General features: G+C 39.1%; 1 protein-coding gene across 1 annotated transcript in view; it reads right to left on the bottom strand.

Moving 5' to 3' along the window:
* Positions 1–21,529, bottom strand: part of LOC128293779 (uncharacterized) — a 95,151-nt gene extending 73,622 nt beyond the window's left edge. Inside the window, exons 1-9 of the mRNA XM_053029292.1 lie at positions 21,327–21,529; positions 21,093–21,206; positions 20,939–21,044; positions 20,700–20,827; positions 20,415–20,592; positions 19,945–20,304; positions 19,593–19,667; positions 19,196–19,261; positions 18,983–19,078 (exon numbers count right to left, since the gene is read on the bottom strand). Of these exons, the coding sequence (XP_052885252.1) occupies positions 18,983–19,078; positions 19,196–19,261; positions 19,593–19,667; positions 19,945–20,304; positions 20,415–20,592; positions 20,700–20,827; positions 20,939–21,044; positions 21,093–21,206; positions 21,327–21,529 (1,326 nt within the window). The remainder of the gene's footprint in view (positions 1–18,982; positions 19,079–19,195; positions 19,262–19,592; positions 19,668–19,944; positions 20,305–20,414; positions 20,593–20,699; positions 20,828–20,938; positions 21,045–21,092; positions 21,207–21,326) is intronic.
* Positions 21,530–22,976: the final 1,447 nt, after the last annotated feature.

The raw sequence follows: 22,976 nt of genomic DNA, 5'->3' as shown, positions 1-22,976 counted from the left end.
ACTTGTAACAGAGCGGTCACGGAATCTACAACTTCCGTAATGCCATTTGCCACAATGTCGACACTCCATTCTCGTCTCGACGCTCATTCCCAACACCTGGCGACCAAAGTGCCTCGTGTACCCATTGTGGGGTCGGTCACGATCTCGCCTAAAAGGCCCAAGTGCCTCTAGATCGCCCACATCATCACGAAATTTCTTCGATGCCCGTTGAAGAGACTTTCCGAGGATCTTTTACTAAACTCTCCGCCCCACATCAACTTTTTGTTTTTCTTTTCTAAGTTCTTTGGCTTTACAAGCTCGCTCGACAAGTACTACGAACTCTCGATTTCAAGAATGCCAACGAACATTTTTATATCTTCATTCAGCCCATCCTCAAGCGCCATACATGATAGCCTCTGACGAAATACATTCCCGAGCGTATCTCATCGAGTCTAACAAATTTTCACCTGTAATCGATGATCGACATAGAACCTTGCTTAAGCTCAAGAAATTCCTTCCGCTTTTGATCAACAAATCTCGATCGATATACTTTTTCCAAACTCGCTTTGGAAAAACTCCCAAGTTACTTGCTCTCGGCATTCATCGGTGTACAAGATAGCTCATCGAAAATCGGATAGTGTTGTCCAACCAAAATTCAGCTTGCTAAGATCGCCGCTATCCGTAGCTTTAAATTCAGTAGCCCCATGTTTTCGGATTCTATCAAATGGGGCTTATTTGACCTTATTTGGTCATTCACGGAGGTATTGTAGGTACGGGTGGTATTTGTCGGAATGGAGGTTGTGGAACAGTAGTATTAGTTCGAATGTATTGGTTGAACCAATCATTCATCACGCTATAAAAGCTTGCCTAGCCTCATCATTCGGATTACTAGCATTAGGTTGAGAGTCCGCCGCGCTGTCCGCTAAGCGGGAGCAGCGCTACACTCTCAAGATCATCACTACGCTTCGGTCGGGATCGGATCCATTACTATAAATAAACACATTTGCAAATGTCGTAAATCACCACACTATCAAATAATCACATAAAATGGCATGTATAGCTAGACCCAAACGCATTACGGTAGTCCTAGAATCGACTAAACCGTAGCTCGATACCAATAAATTGTAACACCCGCACTCGAGTCCGCTATCGAGTCGAACACAAGGTGCACACAGACTTAACTTAATTGTTTTCACAAATCCATAAAAAATTTCCAGACAAGCTGGTTACTGCGCCACTGTCGCCTTTAAAAATCGTATCTTGAGTTTCAAAACTCGAAAATCAGTTTCGTAATTTTTCCCTGAAACTAGACTCATATTTCCATCTACAGATTTTTTTTCTAGAATTTTTAGTTGAGCCAATTAGTACAGTTTATTAGTTAAAGTCTCCCATGTTACAGGGGTCGACTACACTGACCTTCGCGCGTTACAACTTGAATATCTCCCTGTACAGGGCTTCAATATTGATACCGTTTGTTTCTATAGAAACTAGACTCAAAGGGGAATCTATAAATATAAGGCATGACTTCTAATTGTCTCTGGATAATTTATAATAAATTTTCAAAGTCGAAATAGGGGACCCAGAAACCGTTCTGGCCCTGTTTCACGAGAACTTTAATATCTCTTTACATATAACTCATATGACCGTTTCGTTTCTTCCATATGAAAGTAGATTCATCAAGGTTAATTTACATAATTTATTCCCCATTTAATTCCATTCCTACAAATTTTAGTGATTTTTCAAATCCACACCACTGCTGCTGTCGGCATCCATTTTCAAGGTAAACTTTACCTATTTCGTGGTTCCCATGGACCAACTAGAGTTTTGTCATACATAGGTCCACATATAATCATATTTAGCCATTCCAATGGCTGATCATTTGCCCAACACTTCCATTCCAGTCCATAGTCACATCATGAAACCATACATATATACATAAACACAAATGGTCTAATGCCATACTCCACTTCTACGAGCCATTTTCGCATGGCCGTACACACATACATCACAAAAGTACTTGAAAAACAACAAAGGGTAGTCCTATACATGCCATTTCAAAGATCAACCAAAATTGTACCAAAAAGGGGGCTTTGATAGTGTGGGAGACTTCGACTTCCAAAAATCTCGAGTCCGATAGCTGACGAGCCAAAATCTATAAAACAAAGAAACAAAGAAACGGAGTAAGCAATTTATGCTTAGTAAGTTTGAGTGAAGAATTTAAGCACAACAGAGGTATAGCATTCATATAACTAAACGGATAATTCCGTATATACATACTTTCAAATCATTTCTACTTTACATTCCAACCCCTATGTTCATACATAAGGGATCATATTAGTCAAATACCAGAAGCTCATTACTCAACTGAGCGAATATTATTCGAAGGAACTCAACTATTCCAATGCACATACGAACATACCTCATTGCTGGAATTTTTCAAGCGTATTAATTGGGATTTTTACAGCAAGATCGTTCATTTCCGAATCACGTACCTTCGGAATTTAACCGGATATAGCGACTCGCTCGATTGTCTTCGGGACATTGCCCGGTTATAGTGATTCGCACAATTGCCTTCGGGAATTAGCCCGGATTTAGTAACTCGCACGAATGCCTTCGGGACTTAACCCGGTTTTGGTAACTCGCACAAATGCCTTCGGGACTTAACCCGATTTTGGTAACTAGCACAAATGCCTTCGGGAATTGACCCGGATTTAGTCACTTAGCACAAAAGCCTTCGGGACTTAGCCCGGACACCATTCGAATAAACATGCACATTTAACACTAAATCATGACACATTCGTATTTCATTTTCATTAGCAAAATTCAAATACAATACACTTATCACTCTTGCACATTTCGGTTCAATATCCACACACAAAGAGCATGATTTCGATTTACTTGAGACATGATCTAATTAAATCATAATTTAAGCTCTATTACTCAAGAACTTACCTCGGATGTTGTTGAATGATTCCAATGGCTATTCGACCACTTTTTCCTTCCCTTTATCGGATTTAGCTCCCCTTTGCTCTTGAGCTTAATTTAACAAGTAAATTGATTTAATCATTTGAGCATCGAAAGAGGAATTCAAGGTACTTAGCCCACATATTTTCATTAGACATTAAAGTCACATATGTACGGAAATCATGAATCAACTCAACACATTAGTTAGTACTCTCCTTAGCCGAATTTTCCAAGCCAAGAATAGGCATCAATATGCTTGCCTCTAACCGAATGCATGCACACCAATCCCCCTCATGTGGCCGAATATGCATGTCCATGTTGAGGCCAATTATACACTTAATACCACACATAAACTGTAACACCCCGTACCCGAGTCCGTTACCGGAGTCGAACACAAGGTGCACACAAACTTGACTTAATCATTTTCATAGTCCATTTAAAATTTTCCAGACAAGCTGGTTACTGCGTCACTGTCGCCTTAAAAATAATATCTTGAGTTTCAAAGCTCAAAAATCAGTTTCATAATTTTTCCCTGGAATTAGACTCATATGTCCATCCACAAATTTTTTTCTAGAATTTTTGGTCTGGCCAATTAGTACAGTTTATTAGTTAAAATCTCCCCTGTTACAGGGATCGACTACACTGACCTTTGTGCATTACGACTTGGATATCTCCCTGTACAGGGCTTCAATACTGATGCCGTTTGTTTCTATAGAAACTAGACTCAAATAGGAATCTATACATATATGGCATGACTCCTAATTATCTCTGGTTAATTTACAATGAATTTCCAAATTCGGAACAGGGGATCCAGAAACCGTTCTGGCCCTGTTTCACGAGAACTTTAATATCTCTTAACATATAACTCATATGATCGTTTCGTTTCTTCCATATGAAAGTATATTCATCAAGGTTCATTTAAATAATTTATTCACTATTTAATTCCATTCCCAATATGTTTAGTGATTTTTCACATCCACATCACTGCTGCTGTCAGCATCTGTTTTCAAGGTAACCTTTACCTACTTCATAATTTCTTTGATTCAACTAGCCCTTTTAGCATACATGGCACAAGGAATGATCATGATTAACCATTCCAATGGCTAATCTTTTCCAAACATTTCCATACCTCTTAATGAATAACATACAAAATGATTATGATACCATGCCAAAGTGTATATAAGCCATTTTCGCATGGCTATCCAAATTTATACAAAATCAAAGGGTCTATGACCAACAAACTAAAAAAGTAGTCCTATACATGCCATTTCAAAGTTCAACCAAAATTTGTACCAAAAGGGGCTTTGATAGTGTGGATGACTTCGACTTCGATGATCCCGAATCCGATAGCTAACGAGCAAAATCTATAAAACAGAGGGCCAAAGCAACGGGGTAAGCATTTTAATGCTTAGTAAGTCTCAAGTAAAGAAATCAGCTTTGACTAAAGTATTACATTCACATAGCTAAATGAATCACTTTATTAATACACATTCTCATAATCATACTTACTTCACACTTCATCAACACATACACACAAGGTATCAACCTATCTAAGAGCCGAAAGTTCGTTAGTCGATTGAACGAATACTATTTCAAACGGATCGACTTTTCCGATGCACATGTAAACATACCTTATCGTATGGGTTTTTCGAGCATATTAATTGAATTTATTACAGCACCAAAACGCTCACCTTCAAACCGAGTTTCTTCGGAATTTAGCCGAATATAACCACAAGCACAATTGCCTTCGGGTCTTAACCCGGATTTGGTAACTTGCACAAATTCCTTCGGGTCTTAGCCCGGATATAACAACTCGCACAAATGCCTTCTGGTCTTAGCCCGGATATAATCACTAGCATAAATGCCTTGGGACTTAGCCCGGTATCATTCAAATGCTCATGTACACATATATCAATAATCACGACACATCCATATTTCATTCTCGTTACTAAGGCTCAAACACAAAACATTTATCAAACCTTTCCAATTTCGGCTCAATAGCCACACACAAAGAGCATGATTTCAATTGACTTTATAACTTAGTCCCTATGCACATTTGGCTGTCCGCCATAATATGACAAATCATTTCAATATAATTCAAGTAGGGTCATTACTCGAAGACTTACCTCGGACGTGGCCGAACGATTTCGACGGCTATTCGATCACTTTTTCCTTCCCCTTATCCAACGGTGGTCCTCTAAGCTCTTGAGCTAATTCACACAAATTTAACTTATTAAAATCTCATTATGCTAGCTTATGGCCGAATATGACAAGGAGTTTAAATGGTCATATGGCCACCCTTTAGCTCGAATACACAATGGTCATGCACATTTTTAATTACATCAAGCAATTCAATACAATTCATTCAAACATCAAAGAGAAGCTCAAGGTACTTAGCCCATATTTCCATTAGACATTAGAGTCACATGTGTACGAAATCACAAATCGAATTCAACATACTAGCTAATATTTCCCCCTTAGCCGAATTTCTAAGTCAAGCTAAAGCCATCAATAGGCTACCTAAGGCCGAATATACACATCAACATATGTACTCGTTCATGTGGCCGAACATACACATTTATGTTGAGGCCGATTTCAACACTTGATACATTCTACAAGTATGGTCGCTTGTATCGACTAAACACCATTTTGTTTCAAGTTCAAAACTAGGCTAATACGCACATATACACTAGTAAATCAAACACTAACATTTGTACTTCACCTTACTAGCACTTCTCATTCAAATAACATGAACAACGACCATAGTTTTCTTTTACTTCCTACCATGGCCGAATGCCATACAACACCATACCATGCATCATTACAAGCTTTACTTTTAGCATGCAAATGACATCCACAAATCCACCTTAGCCGAACATTATCTCCATGACATAGTGAAGATTTGAACCATGGGCTAGTTAGAACTCAAGCTAACTACTAAAACATGCTTGAATCTCATGGCACAACATCAAACTTACCTTAACTTGGATGCAAATATGGCCGAATATCTTCAACTTTTCTCCTTTCAAACCGGCCAAGAAGAACCAAAGGATGAAGCTTTTCTTTTCTCTTTGTATTTTCTTCCTAGTTTTGGCTCAAAGAAAGGATGAACAATTTTTTTCTTTCTTTCTTTTCTTTCAACTCACGGCAATGGGGGGGGGGAATCACACACCTTCTCTCCTTTTTTTTTCATTTCTTTATTCCTCACCTTAGTTTAATTTTTCCTCCCATATTGCACCAACAAAACATGTCTATGACATGTTTTGCCCATCCTCCCTTGTCATGGCCGGCCACCACTTATAAAAAGAGGGTATTTGACATGCAAGACCATTGTTTTGCATGCATGCTTTAATTAGTCATCACACATTTCCTATCCTACTTTCAAAGTTTACTACTAGGTCCTTTTAGTGAAATTCACATTTATAACCCTAAATCAAATCATCAAAATGTCACACACAATTAACACATATCATAGGCATCAAAATGAATATTAAATTATTTTTATGCCTCGGTTTTGTGGTCCCGAAACCACATTCCGACTAGGGTCGTTTTAAGGTCTGTCACAACTCTCCCCCACTTAAGAAATTTTCGTCCCCGAAAATCTTACCGTAAATAGGTTTGGGTATCGCTCTTTCATAGAGTTCTCGGGTTCCCGTGTAGCTTCTTCTATCCCATGTTTGAGCCATAACACTTTCACTAGCGGAACCCTTTTGTTTCGCAACTCCTTCACTTCACGAGCTAGGATACGAATCGGTTCTTCTTCATAACTCATATCGGCTTAAATTTCAACTCTCGATGGACTAATTACGTGCATTTGATTAGATCTATAACGTCAAGCATCGAAACATGAAAGACGTCGTGAATCTTTTCAAGTTCAGGGGGCAAAATCAAACGATACGCAACTGGACTGACTCGTTCGGATATTTCATATGGCCCGATGAACCTCGGACTCAATTTGCCTTTATGGCCAAATCTGAGTATCTTTTTCCAAGGCAAAACTTTAAGAAACACTTTATCTCCCACCTGATACTCAATGTCTTTTCGTTTCAGATCCGCGTATGACTTCTGACGATCGGAGGCTATCTTCAGATTTTCACGGATTACTTTCACTTTCTACTCAGCATCTTTAATCAAATCCACTCCGAAAATTTTACTTTCGTCGAGCTCGGTCCAAAACAATGGTGTACGGCATTTACGACCGTACAAAGCCTCGTAAGGTGCCATCTTAATACTTGATTGAAAACTATTGTTGTGCTTAATTCAATCAAAGGTAAATACCGCTCCCATGAACCATCGAACTCGAGGATGCAACATCTCAACATATCCTCAAGTATCTGAATTATCCGCTCGGATTGACCATCGGTTTGTGGATGAAAAACGGTGCTAAAATACAGTTTGGTACCCAAAGCTTCTTGCAATTTCTTCTAAAATCGTGAGGTGAATCTCGGATCTCTATCCGACACAATAGAAATCGGTACCCCGTGTAATCTCACAATCTGAGAAACGTACAATTCAGCTAGTTTATCCAATGAAAAATCCGTACGCACAGGGATAAAGTGAGCCGACTTAGTCAGTCTATCAACAACAACCCAAATCGCATCCTTCTTACTTGCTAACAATGGCAGTCCGGACACAAAGTCCATTGTGACTCGATCCCATTTCCACTCGGGTATCTTGATCGGCTGAAGTAATCCTGAAGGCACTTGATGTTCCGCTTTTACTTGTTGACATATTAAACATCTCGAAACAAAGTCGGAGATGTCTCGTTTCATACCATGCCACCAAAACCGACGTTTCAAATCGTTGTACATCTTCGTACTCCCCGGGTGAATTGACATTCGGCTACAATGGGCTTCGTTCAGAATCATCGAAATGAGTTTTGAATTCCTTGGAACACACAAACGACTTCTGAACCTCAAATAATCATCATCATCAATTTGAAACTCCGATTCCTTGTTCGGAATACACTCAGCCCGTTTTGCAACCGATTCATCATCGACTTTCTGGGCCTCACGAATTTGATGAATCAATAATGGTTTGGCTTTTAATTCGGCTACTAACACATTGTCGGGTAGAACAGACAAGTGTACATTCATCGCTTGCAAAGCGAACAGTAATTTCCGGCTTAAGGCGTCCGCAACCACATTAGCCTTTCCTGGGTGATAATCAATGACCAGCTCATAATCTTTCAACAACTCAAGCCAACGCCTTTGTTGTAGATTCAAGTCTGTTTGAGTCATCAAATATTTGAGACTTTTGTGATCCAAAAATACATGGCACTTCTCACCAAATAAGTAATGTTGCCATATTTTCAAGGCGAATACGATGGCAGCTAATTCGAGATCATGGGTCGGATAATTCTTCTCATGTGGCTTTAATTGTCTCGACGCATAGGCCACAACTCGACCTTCTTGCATCAATACGCAACCTAACCCAAGTAGGGAGGCGTCACTATAGATGACAAACTCTTTGCCGATTCGGCCGCACTAATACTGGAGCTTCCGTCAAATGAGTTTTCAATTGATTGAAACTTTTCTGACACTTTTCCGTCCATTCAAACTTGACCTCTTTCTGAAGCAGTTTCGTCATGGGTGTGGCTATCATCGAGAATCCTTTTACAAACCGTCGGTAGTAACCGCAAGTCCCAAAAGCTCGAACCTCAAGAATATTTCTTGGAGGCTTCAGTTAAGTATGGCTGAAATTTTGCTCGGCCGACTCGAATACCCGATGCAGATACCACATGACCCAAGAAGCTAACCTCTCTTAACCAGAACTCACACTTGCTGAACTTAGCATATAACTGCTTATCCCGTAATATTTGCAACACTAATCTCAGGTGCTCCGCATGTTCGGTCTCATCTCTTGAATAGACCAAGATGTCGTCAATGAACACAACTACGAACCGATCCAAATATGGTCTGAAGATCCGATTCATCAAATCTATAAATACCGTAGGGCATTAGTGAGCCCAAACGGCATCACTAAGAACTCGAGTGACCATATCTCGCTCAAGGCGTTTTGGGTACATCCGAATCTCGAATCCAAGAATCGATAATAACTCAATCTCAAATCTATCTTTGAAAACACTGAGGCTCCCTTTAGTTGATCAAACAAATCATCAATACGCGGTAACGGATATTTGTTCTTTATCGTCACTTTATTCAGCTGACGATAGTCAATACACAACCTCATGGTTCCGTCCTTCTTTTCACAAACAATACTGGTGCACCCCAAGGTGAGAAACTTGGTCGAGCGAAACCTCTATCCGTCAATTCTTGCAACTGAGCTTTCAACTCCTTTAACTCGGTTGGTGCCATACGATACGGAGCTATCGAAATTGGTGTAGTCCCCTGTACAAGCTCAATACCAAACTCTATCTCCGAACAGTGGCAAACCCAGTAATTCTTCGAAAAACATCCGGTATTCACAAACCACCAAGACAGATTCGGTTTTATTTCTAACTCCTTATCATCAATACATACGCAAGGTATGCTTCGCACCCTTTCTTACATATTTCGGGCCAACATTGATGATATTACGGTGGCAACCCTTTAAGTCCGTAGACTCAACTCGGATCATCTCGTTATTTGCGCACCTCAAATCAATAGTCTTGCTTTTGCAATTCACAACCGCATCATGCACGGTCAACCAATCGAACCCAAGAATAACATCAAATTCATCGAGCGGCAAAAGCATCAAGTCCGCCGGAAAACAGAACCTCGAATTACTAGGGACATTTTTACTCACTTTGTCGACCAAAGACGTAACGACCCAAGGATTTGACACCGAATTACGAACTCGAGAGACTCAATAGGTAAAGTCTTCTTGGATGCTAAGGTTTCGCATATATAAGAGTGAGTAGAACCAGGTCAATTAAAGCAATCACATTAGTATCAAAGAGAGTGAAAGTACTGGTAATAACATCCGGCGAGGAAGCATCCTCGCGTGCGCGTATAGCATAAGCCCTAGTAGGAGCCGAGCCTCGGATCTGGTCGTAGCATCTCTAGATCCTCTTTGACCACCACTAGCATTGCCCGTATTTCCAGATGGTCTACCTCGAGCGATGGTAGCACCCGGTTTCCCACTCTGATTTATATTCTGTTCAGGCAACCTCGGGCAATCTTTAATAAAGTGGTCGACCGATCCGCACTTGTAACAGGAGCGGTCACGGAACCCTGACTTCCGAATGCCATTTGCCACAACATCGCACTTCGCTCTCTCTCGATGATCATTTCCACCATCGGCGATCGACATGACTCGTGTGGTCACAGGGGTCGATCGCGATCTCGCCTAGAAAAGCCCGAAGTGTCTCTAGACCGCCTAAGCCATCTCTAAATTTCTTTGATGATCGTGGGATGGGCTTTCAAGACCTCTTACTGAAACTCCCTTGCTTCCACTTCACTTTTCTTTTCTCCATATCGAGCTCCTCGGCTTTGCACGCCGCTCGACAAGAGCCACAAACTCTCGGATTTCCAAAATGCCAACATACGCCTTTATATCATCATTGGTCCATCTTGAGCGTTTACACATCACACTTCAAGAAATGCATTCTAGCTGCATCGCTAAGCCTCATAAATTTTCGCTCATAGTCAGAACCGACATGGAACCTTGTTTAAGTTCAAGAAATTCCTTCCGTTTTTGATCCATAAATCTCTGACTGATATACTTTTTCCGAAACTCAGTTTGGAAAAACTCCCAAGTTACTTGCTTTTGGCATTCATCGGGTGTACAAGATAGCTCATCGAGTACCCGGATAGTGTTGTCCAACCAAAATTCAGCTTGCTCAGCATCGTCGCTATCCGTAGCTTTAAATTCAGTAGCCCCATGTTTTCGGATTCTGTCAACTGGGGGCTTATTGGACCTTATTTGGTCAGTTACCGGAGGCATTGTAGGTGCGGGGGTTGTATTAGTCAGGAATGGAGGTTGTGGAATAGCCGTGTTAGTTCAAATGTATTGGTTGAACCAATCATTCATCACGCTATAGAAAGCTTGCCTAGCCTCATCATTTGGATTGCTAGCAACAGGTTGAGAGTCCCGGCATTGTCCCTTCAAAGCGGAGCAGCACCACACTCTCCACATCATCGCCTATCGCTCGGTTGGGATCGGGATCCATTACTATAAATAAACACAAATTCAAACGTTAGAAATCACCACACTATCAAATAATCACATAAAATGGCATGTATAGCTAGACGCAAACGCATTACGATAGTCCTAGAATCGACTAAACCGTAGCTCTGATACCAATAAAATTGTAACACCCTGTACCCGAGTCCGTTACCGAAGTCGAACACAAGGTGCACACAAACTTGACTTAATCATTTTCACAGTCCATTTAAAATTTTCCAGACAAGCTGGTTACTGCATCACTGTCGCCTTAAAAATCATATCTTGAGTTTCAGAGCTCAAAAATCAGTTTCGTAATTTTTCCCTGAAATTAGACTCATATGTCCATCCACAAATTTTTTTCTAGAATTTTTGGTCCGGCCAATTAGTACAGTTTATTAGTTAAAGTCTCCCCTGTTACAGGGATCGACTATACTGACCTTCGTGCATTACGACTTGGATATCTCCCTGTACAGGGCTTCAATACTGATGGCGTTTGTTTCTATAAAAACTAGACTCAAAGAGGAATCTATAAATATATGGCATGACTCCTAATTATCTCTGGTTAATTTATAATGAATTTCCAAAGCGGAACAGGGGATCCAGAAACTGTTCTGGCCCTGTTTCACGAGAACTTTAATATCTCTTAACATATAACTCATATGACCATTTCGTTTCTTCCATATGAAAGTAGATTCATCAAGGTTCATTTACATAATTTATTCACTATTTCATTCCATACCTACTATTTTTAGTAATTTTTCACATCCACATTACTGCTGCTGTTAGCATCTGTTTTCAAGGTAACCTTTACCTACTTCATAATTTCTTTGATTCAACTAGCCCTTTTAGCATACATGGCACAAGGAATGATCATGATTAACCATTCCAATGGCTAATCGTTTCCAAACATTTCCATACCTCTTAATGAACAACATACAAAATGATTATGATACCATGCCAAAGTGTATATAAGCCATTTTCGCATGGCTATCCAAATTTATACAAAATCAAAGGGGTCTATGACCAACAAACGAAAAAGTAGTCCTATACATGCCATTTCAAAGTTCAACCAAAATTTGTACCAAAAAGGGGGCTTTGATAGTGTGGATGACTTCGACTTCGATGATCCCGAATCCGATAGCTAACGAGCAAAATCTATAAAACAGAGAGCCAAAGCAACGGGGTAAGCATTTTAATGCTTAGTAAGTCTCAAGTAAAGAAATCAGCTTTGACTAAAGTATTACATTCACATAGCTAAATGAATCACTTTATTAATACACATTCTCATAATCATACTTACTTCACACTTCATCAACACATACACACAAGGTATCAACCTATCTAAGAGCCGAAAGTTCGTTAGTCGATTGAACGAATACTATTTCAAACGGATCGACTTTTCCGATGCACATGTAAACATACCTTATCGTATGGGTTTTTCGAGCGTATTAATTGAATTTATTACAGCACCAAAATGCTCACCTTCAAACCGAGTCTCTTCGGAATTTAGCCGGATATAACCACAAGCACAATTGCCTTCGGGTCTTAACCCGGATTTGGTAACTTGCACAAATGCCTTCGGGTCTTAGCCCGGATATAACAACTCGCACGAATGCCTTCGGGTCTTAGCCCGGATATAATCACTAGCATAAATGCCTTCGGGACTTAGCCCGGGTATCATTCAAATGCTCATGTACACATATATCAATAATCACGACACATCCATATTTCATTCTCGTTACTAAGGCTCAAACACAAAACATTTATCAAACCTTTCCAATTTCGGCTCAATAGCCACACACAAAGAGCATGATTTCAATTGACTTTATAACTTAGTCCCTACACACATTCCGCTGTCCGCCATAATATGACAAATCATTTCAATATAATTCAAGTAGGGTCATTACTCGAAGACTTACCTCGGACGTGGCCGAACGATTTCGACGGCTATTCGATCACTTTTTCCTTCCCCTTATCCAACGGTGGTCCTCTAAGCTCTTGAGCTAATTCACACAAATTTAACTTATTAAAATCCCATTATGCTAGCATATGGCCGAATATGACAAGGAGTTTAAATGGTCACATGGCCACCCTTTAGCTCGAATACACAATGGTCATGCACATTTTTAATTACATCAAGCAATTCAATACAATTCATTCAAACATCAAAGAGAAGCTCAAGGTACTTAGCCCATATTTCCATTAGACATTAGAGTCACATGTGTACGAAATCACGAATCGAATTCAACATACTAGCTAATATTTCCCTTAGCCAATTTCTAAGTCAAGCTAAAGCCATCAATAGGCTACCTAAGGTCGAATATACACATCAACATATGTACTGCTCATGTGGCCGAACATACACATTTATGTTGAGGCCGATTTCAACACTTGATACATTCTACAAGTATGGTCGCTTGTATCGACTAAACACCGTTTTGTTTCAAGTTCAAAACTAGGCTAATACGCACATATACACTAGTAAACTCAAACACTAACATTTGTACTTCACCTTACTAGCACTTCTCATTCAAATAACATGAACAACGACCATAGTTTTCTTTTACTTCCTACCATGGCCGAATGCCATACAACACCATACCATGCATCATTACAAGCTTTACTTTTAGCATGCAAATGACATCCACAAATCCACCTTAGCCGAACATTATCTCCATGACATAGTGAAGATTTGAACCATGGGCTAGTTAGAACTCAAGCTAACTACTAAAACATGCTTGAATCTCATGGCACAACATCAACTTACCTTAACTTGGATGCAAATATGGCCGAATATCTTCAACTTTTCTCCTTTCAAACCGGCCAAGAAGAACCAAAGGATGAAGCTTTTCTTTTCTCTTTGTATTTTCTTCTTAGTTTTGGCTCAAAGAAAGGATGAACAATTTTTTTTTCTTTCTTTTCCTTCAACTCACGGCAATGGGGGGGGAATCACACACCTTCTCTCCTTTTCTTTTTTCATTTCTTTATTCCTCGCCTTAGATTAATTTTTCCTCCCATATTGCACCAACAAAACATGTCTATGACATGTTTTGCCCATCCTCCCTTGTCATGGCCGGCCACCACTTATAAAAAGAGGGGTATTTGACATGCAAGACCATTGTTTTGCATGCATGCTTTAATTAGTCATCACACATTTCCCTATCCTACTTTCAAAGTTTACTACTAGGTCCTTTTAGTGAAATTCACATTTATAACCCTAAATCAAATCATCAAAATGTCACCCATTTAATTAACACATATCATAGGCATCAAAATGAATATTAAATTATTTTTATGCCTCGGTTTTGTGGTCCCGAAACCACATTCCGACTAGGGTCGTTTTAAGGCTGTCACATAAACAGCATACATTTTACTAACTAACGCATTCCAAATTGTAACTCAATACGCATCAATCATTTACTTCATAACCGAAACATCATCATATGAAAATATATACCTTGAGATAGTTTATATGTCATACCAATACATCATGTGCAAAATATATATATATATATATATATATGCTAGAGCCGAATCTCAAAGTTGATTATAACTAAACATGAACATAAATCCAAAACACAAATCTTACCTACCATGCAATAAGCATAAATTATACTTATGGATGTACCATGGCGAATACATCACAACACCATACCATTTCAATTTTGGTCATGGTTAAACAAGGAACTTAATGTCTCACTCAAAATGCTAAAAAGAAAGTCCAAGAGCCATCAATCCACCATCACATGTATCATTAGCAAGCTTCATATTTAACATGCAATGGCATTAACACAAAATCCACCTTGGCGAATACCACCCCCATGACATAGCAAGGATTTGAACCATGGGCTAATTAGAACTCAAGCTAGCAACTAAAAACATGCATAAATCTCATGGCACAACCTCAACATACCTTAATCTAGATACAAGTATGGCCAAACCTCCTCCTAATCCTCTTCCAAACCAAGCATGAAGCAAAACCCTTCCTTCTTCCTTAGAATTTTCAGCTCAAATAAATGAAAAAAGGATGAACAACAATTTTTTTTCTCTTTTCTTCAACTCACGGCAATGGGGGTAACACACATTCTTTCTTTTTTTTTTTCTTCCTTTCATTATTCAATTCCCATGCTCATTATTTTATTTTTTTCTCACATACACCATTGTCACAACATGTTTCATGACATGTTTTGCCCATAATCCCTTGTCATGGCCGGCCACTAGTTATTAGGGGGGAATTTGACATGCAAGTCCTCCCTTTTGATTACATGCACTATTAAGTCCTTATAGATTAGCCTATCACATTTCAAAAGTGTCACACAAGTCCTAATAACTGAATTCACATGCAATCGACTAAATCGAAGCTTGAAATTTTCACACATTCATAAATACATATTCTAGACAATAAATATTACGTTCAAAAATTTCGATGACTCGGTTTAGCGGTCCCGAAACCACTTCCCGACTAGGGTCAATTTTGGGCTGTCACAGAACTAGTTCGTAGAATCATACTCATTCACATTATCAAACAAACAATTCATGCAATATTAAAGAATTTAAATAAAATTGTTCTAAAGCTTATTTTGAACATACGAACTTACCTCGGTACAAGATGGCTAATAGTTTGATTTAGTCCACAACCTTGTTCTTTCCCCTGTCTAGGTTAGAACCTCGTCTTTCTTGATCTATAATACCACATTTAACTCATTCGATCATCACATTATTCAATTTAATCCCAAAAACACCTTATGGCAAAAATTACATTTTTTCCCTAAACTTTTCAACTTTTCACATTTTAGTCCCTAGGCTCGTCAAATGATTTTCATTCAATTTCATCACACCCAAGCCTATCCGAACCTATTCCTTCCTCATAACAGCCGAAATTTATCATTTATTCACATTTTTACACATATTTTACAGCTTTTACAAATAGGTCCCTATTTGACATTTTCATCAAAAAGCACTTGGTAAATGTTGTTTATCCCAGCGCATTTTCTACCATTGAACATCAAAATACACAAATATTCAACATGGGTAAAATTTTAGACTTCATCTTTCTTTCAAATTAGTCCTTGAAATGGCTAGATTAAATTACAACGATCTAAAAAAATATAAAAAATCATCAAAAACGAGATAAGAACGGACTTATAATCGAGCTTGGAAGTGGCCAAAACCCTAGCTATGTCTTCTTCTTGCAATTTTGGGCTATGGGGACTAATTTGATGAAGATCACATCTTTTATTTTAGTTATTTTGTCTTTATTAACTAAATGACCAAAATGCCCTTAATGCTAAACTTTGGAATTTCATCTAACCATGTCCATTTTTGTCCATATCAAAATATAATGGTCTAATTACTATTTAAGGACCTCGAAATTAAAATTTCATAGCAATTAGACACCTCTAGCTTCTAGAACACATATTTTTCAGCTATTGCAATTTAGTCCTATTAGTCAAATTGGACACTCTATCGATAAAATTTCTTAACGAAATTTTCACATAGTCACTTAATCATACTTTAGACCTTAAAGAAATAACAAAATAAATATTTCTACTTCAGATTTGTGGTCTCAAAATCACAATTTTTATTTGACCCTAAAACAGGTTGTTACAAGGAGAGGGAATATCGATTGTGCATCATAACATAATTCAAGTTTCTACCCTTAGTGTTAACATGCTTGTAATTGAATTTCTACAATACCTATAATAAATTGTAGTCCAAGTTCTAAGACTTACAATCTCTCAAGGTATAAATTATTTAATTCATAAAAGTATATTTTAAAATTTTTGTTTTATGAAAATAATTATGTTTATGGTTTAAAAAATTAGCTAAAGATCCTTAAATTTTTTTAAAAAAATGTGTAAAAAAAAAGGTTGGACACTAAGCAAGACAATTGGTAACACCCCATTAGAGAATTATTTCATCTATCTCCCATTAGACATCTAACCAAAATCCCTATATAGGAATGGAAAAAACTTATACTTCCAAATCTATCATTCGACCGTTTTATATTTGACTAAAAATGAAAGATATATGTAATGAACACAGTTGTCAAACTAAGGTAGCACCTACATCATTTTGATCAGCCAAGGATGTTAGCTATAGCATATTAACTGTTCCCTTTTGTTCATGGGGAATGTGCCTAAACATCCAAGAATTTATTCTAGAAACAAGAATGAATTGTAACACCCCTAGCCCATCTCCATCACCGAATTAGGGTTATAAAGCATTACTAGACAAGAAGAATAACATTTAACATCAAAACATTTTAGTAGAATCATTTTACATTAATTAAATAAATCTCATTGAAAACCTATCAAACATATGCATTTGGGCCTTAACTTGGGCCTTTGAAGCCCTAAAAATAGTTTAGATTCAAGATTAATTTGAAACAAATCAGAAGATTTGGGAAAAAATTACAAAATTTCAAAACATGGGTCACACGACCATGTCTCAACCTGTGTAATTCATTGAATTGGGTCACATGGCCGTGTCGTAGGTCGAGTGCCAGACCGTGTAACTCTCTAACTTGTGACACACGGTTGTGTCGCAGGTTATGTGCATGACCTTGTCACCCTTATCACCCATGGTTGATAATGTCTAGTGGAATTCCCTTCAATGTAACACCCCTTGTAACACCCAAACCTGGCCTAGACGTTATGGCTGAATTTGGCAGTGTCACATGATAGGGTGTTTGAAAACTAACTTTCTACGATAAATCCATTTCAGTTTAATTACTTTTCTTATATCTTATTAATTCCAAAACCCTTACTTGTTTAATCGATTATTTTAAACATAATTTATTGCAGAAGCTTTTAAAACCGTTTTGAGTAAATCGTGTGTTTAGAGAAAACTTTGCCTTTTTGAAAACTGAGTTTTTCTAGTCTAGCAGTTATAAATACATAAAAATAAATAAAAACAAAATTTAAGAAAAAGTCCCAAAAAGTCCCCAAATTACATCCAAATAAACCACGGTAAATAAACCATAAATCATAAATTATAAATCTTAAAAGTACAAGAACTGTGATCACCATCGAGTCTTCCGCCGCCCGATACGTCTAGGTCTGGGGATTACCTGTGCACATTAAACAGAGAAGGGTAAGTTTACATAAACTCAGTGTGTAATCCCATAGAAAACAAACAACAGTAAACACAGTGCATAGTGAAAATAGTATTAGGCTAACCCTCTTTCAGTATCAGTATCAGTATGCACAAAGGCCTTTGCCCATCACAGTATCAGTAATAGATATACAGTATTCAGTAACCAAGTCCTACCTAACCAGCCTCTACACAGCAACTCCATCCAACCCTACACTCCATGTGGGGATTAAATCAACCCAACCATCCCTAAACTCCAAGTAGTACAAAATGTGGCACAAAACAGTAGTTTGTAGCCGAGCTACCAGTATATTAGGCTTAAGATCCTTTCAGTACACTTCCTCCAAATAAACTCAACCCAACCCTATGGAATGCAACATACAATACATGACATGCTATCTCATGATATCAATACATATAATTAATAAATGCATACATGCATACTATCATCATACTCAATATATATATCCATCCATTAATCAGTCAGTTCACACAATTAAGGGTCTAAGTAATGCTTACTGACCCTACAGTAAGTTCACAATCGACTTGGGCAGCTGTGCAACCTTAGCAATCAATTTAGTGAAAATGGGCTCACACGCCCATGTGACCTGTCCGTGTAGATTACACGACCTGGCCCAGAATTTCACACGCTCGTGTGGACTACCCGTGTGGACCCGCATACCCATGTGGCCCACACGACCCAAATCAGTCTAGCCCGTGTGTTGCACACGGCCTACTTGGCCATCACACGGGTGTGTCTTGCACGCATGGCCTGGTTTCATTGATCACACACCCGTGTTAGGGCACATGGCCTACAACCCGAGCGACCACACACCAGTGTGGCGCCGACAATGAGGTTTTTGGCTTTCGTTGAAACCTCATTTTCTATGCAATTGAGTACACACCTGGTACGTTTTTGACGCTGCTGCAACTACCAACACTCCAGAACCTAAAAATTAGTATACCAACATTTAGAATTAGACGTAATACATGGTCAATCTAAACCATAAAGTCGACAACAGTTCCATGAACAGAAGCCATTACTTACCCCAACACTCCAAACCTTTTGATTACGATTCTGCAAGATAATAGCCTCATTCCTCGCGATTTGTTGCTGCCACAACCCAAAAATTAGACTTACGAAATCCACACATCATCTTAGAAAGGCACAATACGGAAACCCTCTCTTAACTCAATTAAAAACTTACCACCAAATACAAAACCCAAAATCGAACGCACCAAAAATCAAAGAAGATCTAAAAGAGATTGAATAAAGAGGGGAAAAAATGACAAAAGCAAGAGGAAAAGAGAAAGGAAGTTTTGGAAAAAGAAAAGTGATAGCAACAATCCCTAATTTCTCTCCACTACTTCACTAACCAGCAACCTCTCAGAATTACTGTTTAATCGAAGCTCTCTCGGTCAAATGAGCAAAATTAAACTCTCACGCTTGAGCAAGGATTAGAATTCAAGACCTCCAGCACATCAACACACATCTTAACCACCAGACCAGTAGGGCTATTCTGATATGGAATTACAAATGATTAAATATAAGCCCACTAAGCAAGTGTAAGGCTTACATCAGAAAAATACCAAAATTAAGCCAAGGATAGGGCTTTAACCCAAGGCCTCTCTGACACTCCCAAGGCACTTATCCAATGAAACAGACAAATATTTCTCATAAATTCACGAAAACAAAAATAAAAAATTTGGGGTGTTACAACTCTACCCTCATAAAAGAAAATTTCGGCCTCAAAATTTACCTGATCAGAACAGATGAGGATACTGTTGACACATCACATCTTCAGGCTCCCACGTGGCCATCTCAGTGCTATAATTCTGCCACAACACCTCCAATAAATGGATAGACTTCTTTCGAAGAACTTTTACATCACGATCCAGAATCTGAATTGGCTCCTCCTCGAAGGTCAAATCTGGCCTAACCTCGATCTCCTCAATAGGGACAATGTGAGTAGGATCAAAGTGATAGCGCCTCAGCATAGAGATGTGAAACATGTCATGGATACGATCTAACTCCGAAGGTAACTCCAACTGATAAGCGACCAGTCCCTCTCGCTTCAGAATACGGTAAGGTCTAATAAACCTAGGGCTCAGCTTGCCCTTATGACCAAACCTTAGGATCTTCTTCCATTGCGAGACCTTAAGAAAAAAAAGGTCCCCACAAAATACTCAATCTTATGTCTTTTCAGATCCGGATAAGATTTCTGTCTATCATATGCTGCTTTCAGATGACCCCAAATCAGTCTAACCTTATCTTCTATCTTAGAAACCAATTCGGGACCCAGAACACATTGCTTGCCCAACTCAGTCCAACATAAGAGAGTGCAACACTTACGACCATATAGGGCCTCGTAAGGTGCCACCTGGGTGCTAGACTGGTAACTATTATTATAAGCAAACTCCACTAACGGTAGATAATCCTCCCAACTGCCTCAGAAATCAATTGCACAGCTCCTCAACAGGTCCTCCAATATCTGAATCCTCTCTCTGACTGACCATCAGTCTAAGGATAGAACACAGTACTAAAGTCCAACCTTGAACCCAAAGCCTCATATAACTTTTTCCAAAACAGAGACGTAACGCGAAGATCCTTATCAAAGATGATCGAAACCGGTACCGGATGCAGTCTTACTATCTCAGAAATATAAACCTTCTTCAGCTTCTACAAAGAATAATCTGTCCTAACTGGGATGAAGTGTGCAGATTTGGTCAATCGATCCACAATGACCCACACTGAATATTTCTTGGTGGGTGTTAAGGGTAACCCACTAACAAAATCCATCATCACTCGCTCCCACTTCCATAGCGAAATCTTAATCGACTGTAGTAGACCCAAAGGTAACTGATGCTCAACCTTAACCTGCTGGCAGGTCAGACATCTAGCCACAAAATCAGTAACCTCTCATTTCAATCCTGACTGCCAATACAACTCTTGATGATCCCGGTACATCTTATTTCCACTAGGGTACATAGCGTAAGGGATACTATATGCCTCACTTAGTATAGACTGCCTCAAATCAGGATCATTCAGTACACATGTCCTGCCCTAGAAGCACAACATACCCTTAGAGTTCAACCCAAAGTCTGTAGTACTACCACACTCAATCTGTCGGAACTGCATACCCAAAGACTCATCATTTAACTGTTTACCCTTAATTTACTCGATCCAAGTTGGTTTGACTTGCAACTCAACCAGAAAAATCCCATCATCGAACAAGCTAAGTCGAGCGAACATCGTTCTCTGATCTGTCATAGCCTTACGGCTCAATGCATCGGCCACCATATTGACCTTGCCAGAATGGTACTCAATGGTACAGTCGTAATCCTTAAGCAGCTCAACCCTTTTACGCCGTCTAAGATTCATCTCCTTCTAAGTAATGAGGTACTTGAGGCTCTTATGATCAGTGTAAATGACATACCTCTCACCATACAGATAGTGCCTCCAGATTTTCAGAGCAAAATCCAAATCATGCGTCGGATAGTTAGCCTCATCCGTCTTGAGCTGATGAGATACATATGCCACAACCTTACCGTCTTGCATTAACACGCAATCCAAACTAACATGTGATGCATCGCTATAAACTACAAACTTCTTTCTAGATTCTGGCTATATTAGAACAGGAGCCTCAGTCAGTACGATCATGAGCTTCTCGAAGCTCCCTTGCTACGCATCAGTCCAGACAAACGGTACACCCTTACGTAGTAGCTTAGTTAAGGGTGCTGCAATCAGTGAGAAACCTTCCACAAACTATCGGTAATAACCTACCAGCCCCAAAAAGCTGCGAATATCAGACATATTTTTAGGCTGGTTCCAATCTAATACAGCCTCAATCTTTCGAGGATCAACTCGAATCCCCTCAGCAAACACCACATGACCCAGAAATGTTACTTTACGTAACAAGAACTTGCACTTGCTAAACTTAGCATAGAGCTGTTTTTCCCTCAAAGTCTGAAGAACAACTCTAAGGTGCTCGTCATGCTCATCCTCAGTCCTCAAATAAACCAATATGTCATCGATGAACACCACCAAAAACTGGTCCAAATAGTGCCAAAATACTCAGTTCATCAGATCCATAAAAGCTGTCGGTGCATTAGTCAGTCCAAATGGCATCACTAAGAACTCGTATTGACCATAACAAGTCCTAAACAATGTCTTATGTACGTCAGCCTCCTTAACCCTCAACTGATGGTACCCAGACCGGAGATCAATCTTAGAGAATGCTAAAGCTCCTCAAAACTAGTCAAATAGGTTATCGATCCTTGGTAATGGATTCCTATTCTTGATGGTCAGCTTATTCAATTGTCGGTAGTCAATACATATCCTCATGGATCCATCCTTCTTCTTAACAAATAGTACCGGTGCTCCCCACGGAGACACACTAGGGTGGATGAACCTACGATTCAACAACTCTTGAATCTGAGCCCTAAGCAGCATAAGCTGTTTCAGTGCCATTCGATAGTGAGTGATAGACACCGGAGCTGTACCAGGGAAAAACTCAATCCCAAACTCCACTTCCTGATTCAGGGGTAAACCCAATAGCTCCTCAGGAAAAACGTCTAGAAAATCCCTTACAGTGTGGATATCCTTTACAGTAGAGTCCCTAGAAACGAAAACACTTACGTAAGCCAAGTACGTCTCACATCCCTTACAAACTAGTTTCTAAACTATAGGTGTAGAGATCACGTTAGATAAGTAGTTCCAGCGTTTTCCGATCACAACTACCTTGTCATTCTCCTCAGTTCTCAAGACTACCCTCTTAGTAGCACAGTCCAGACTAACACAGTGCTTGACCAACCAATCCATCCTTAGA

The sequence above is a fragment of the Gossypium arboreum genome, chromosome 6 (genome assembly GCF_025698485.1).
Source record: "Gossypium arboreum isolate Shixiya-1 chromosome 6, ASM2569848v2, whole genome shotgun sequence".
Taxonomy (NCBI): Eukaryota; Viridiplantae; Streptophyta; class Magnoliopsida; order Malvales; family Malvaceae; genus Gossypium; species Gossypium arboreum.
This window is presented reverse-complemented; position numbering and strand designations above follow the sequence as displayed.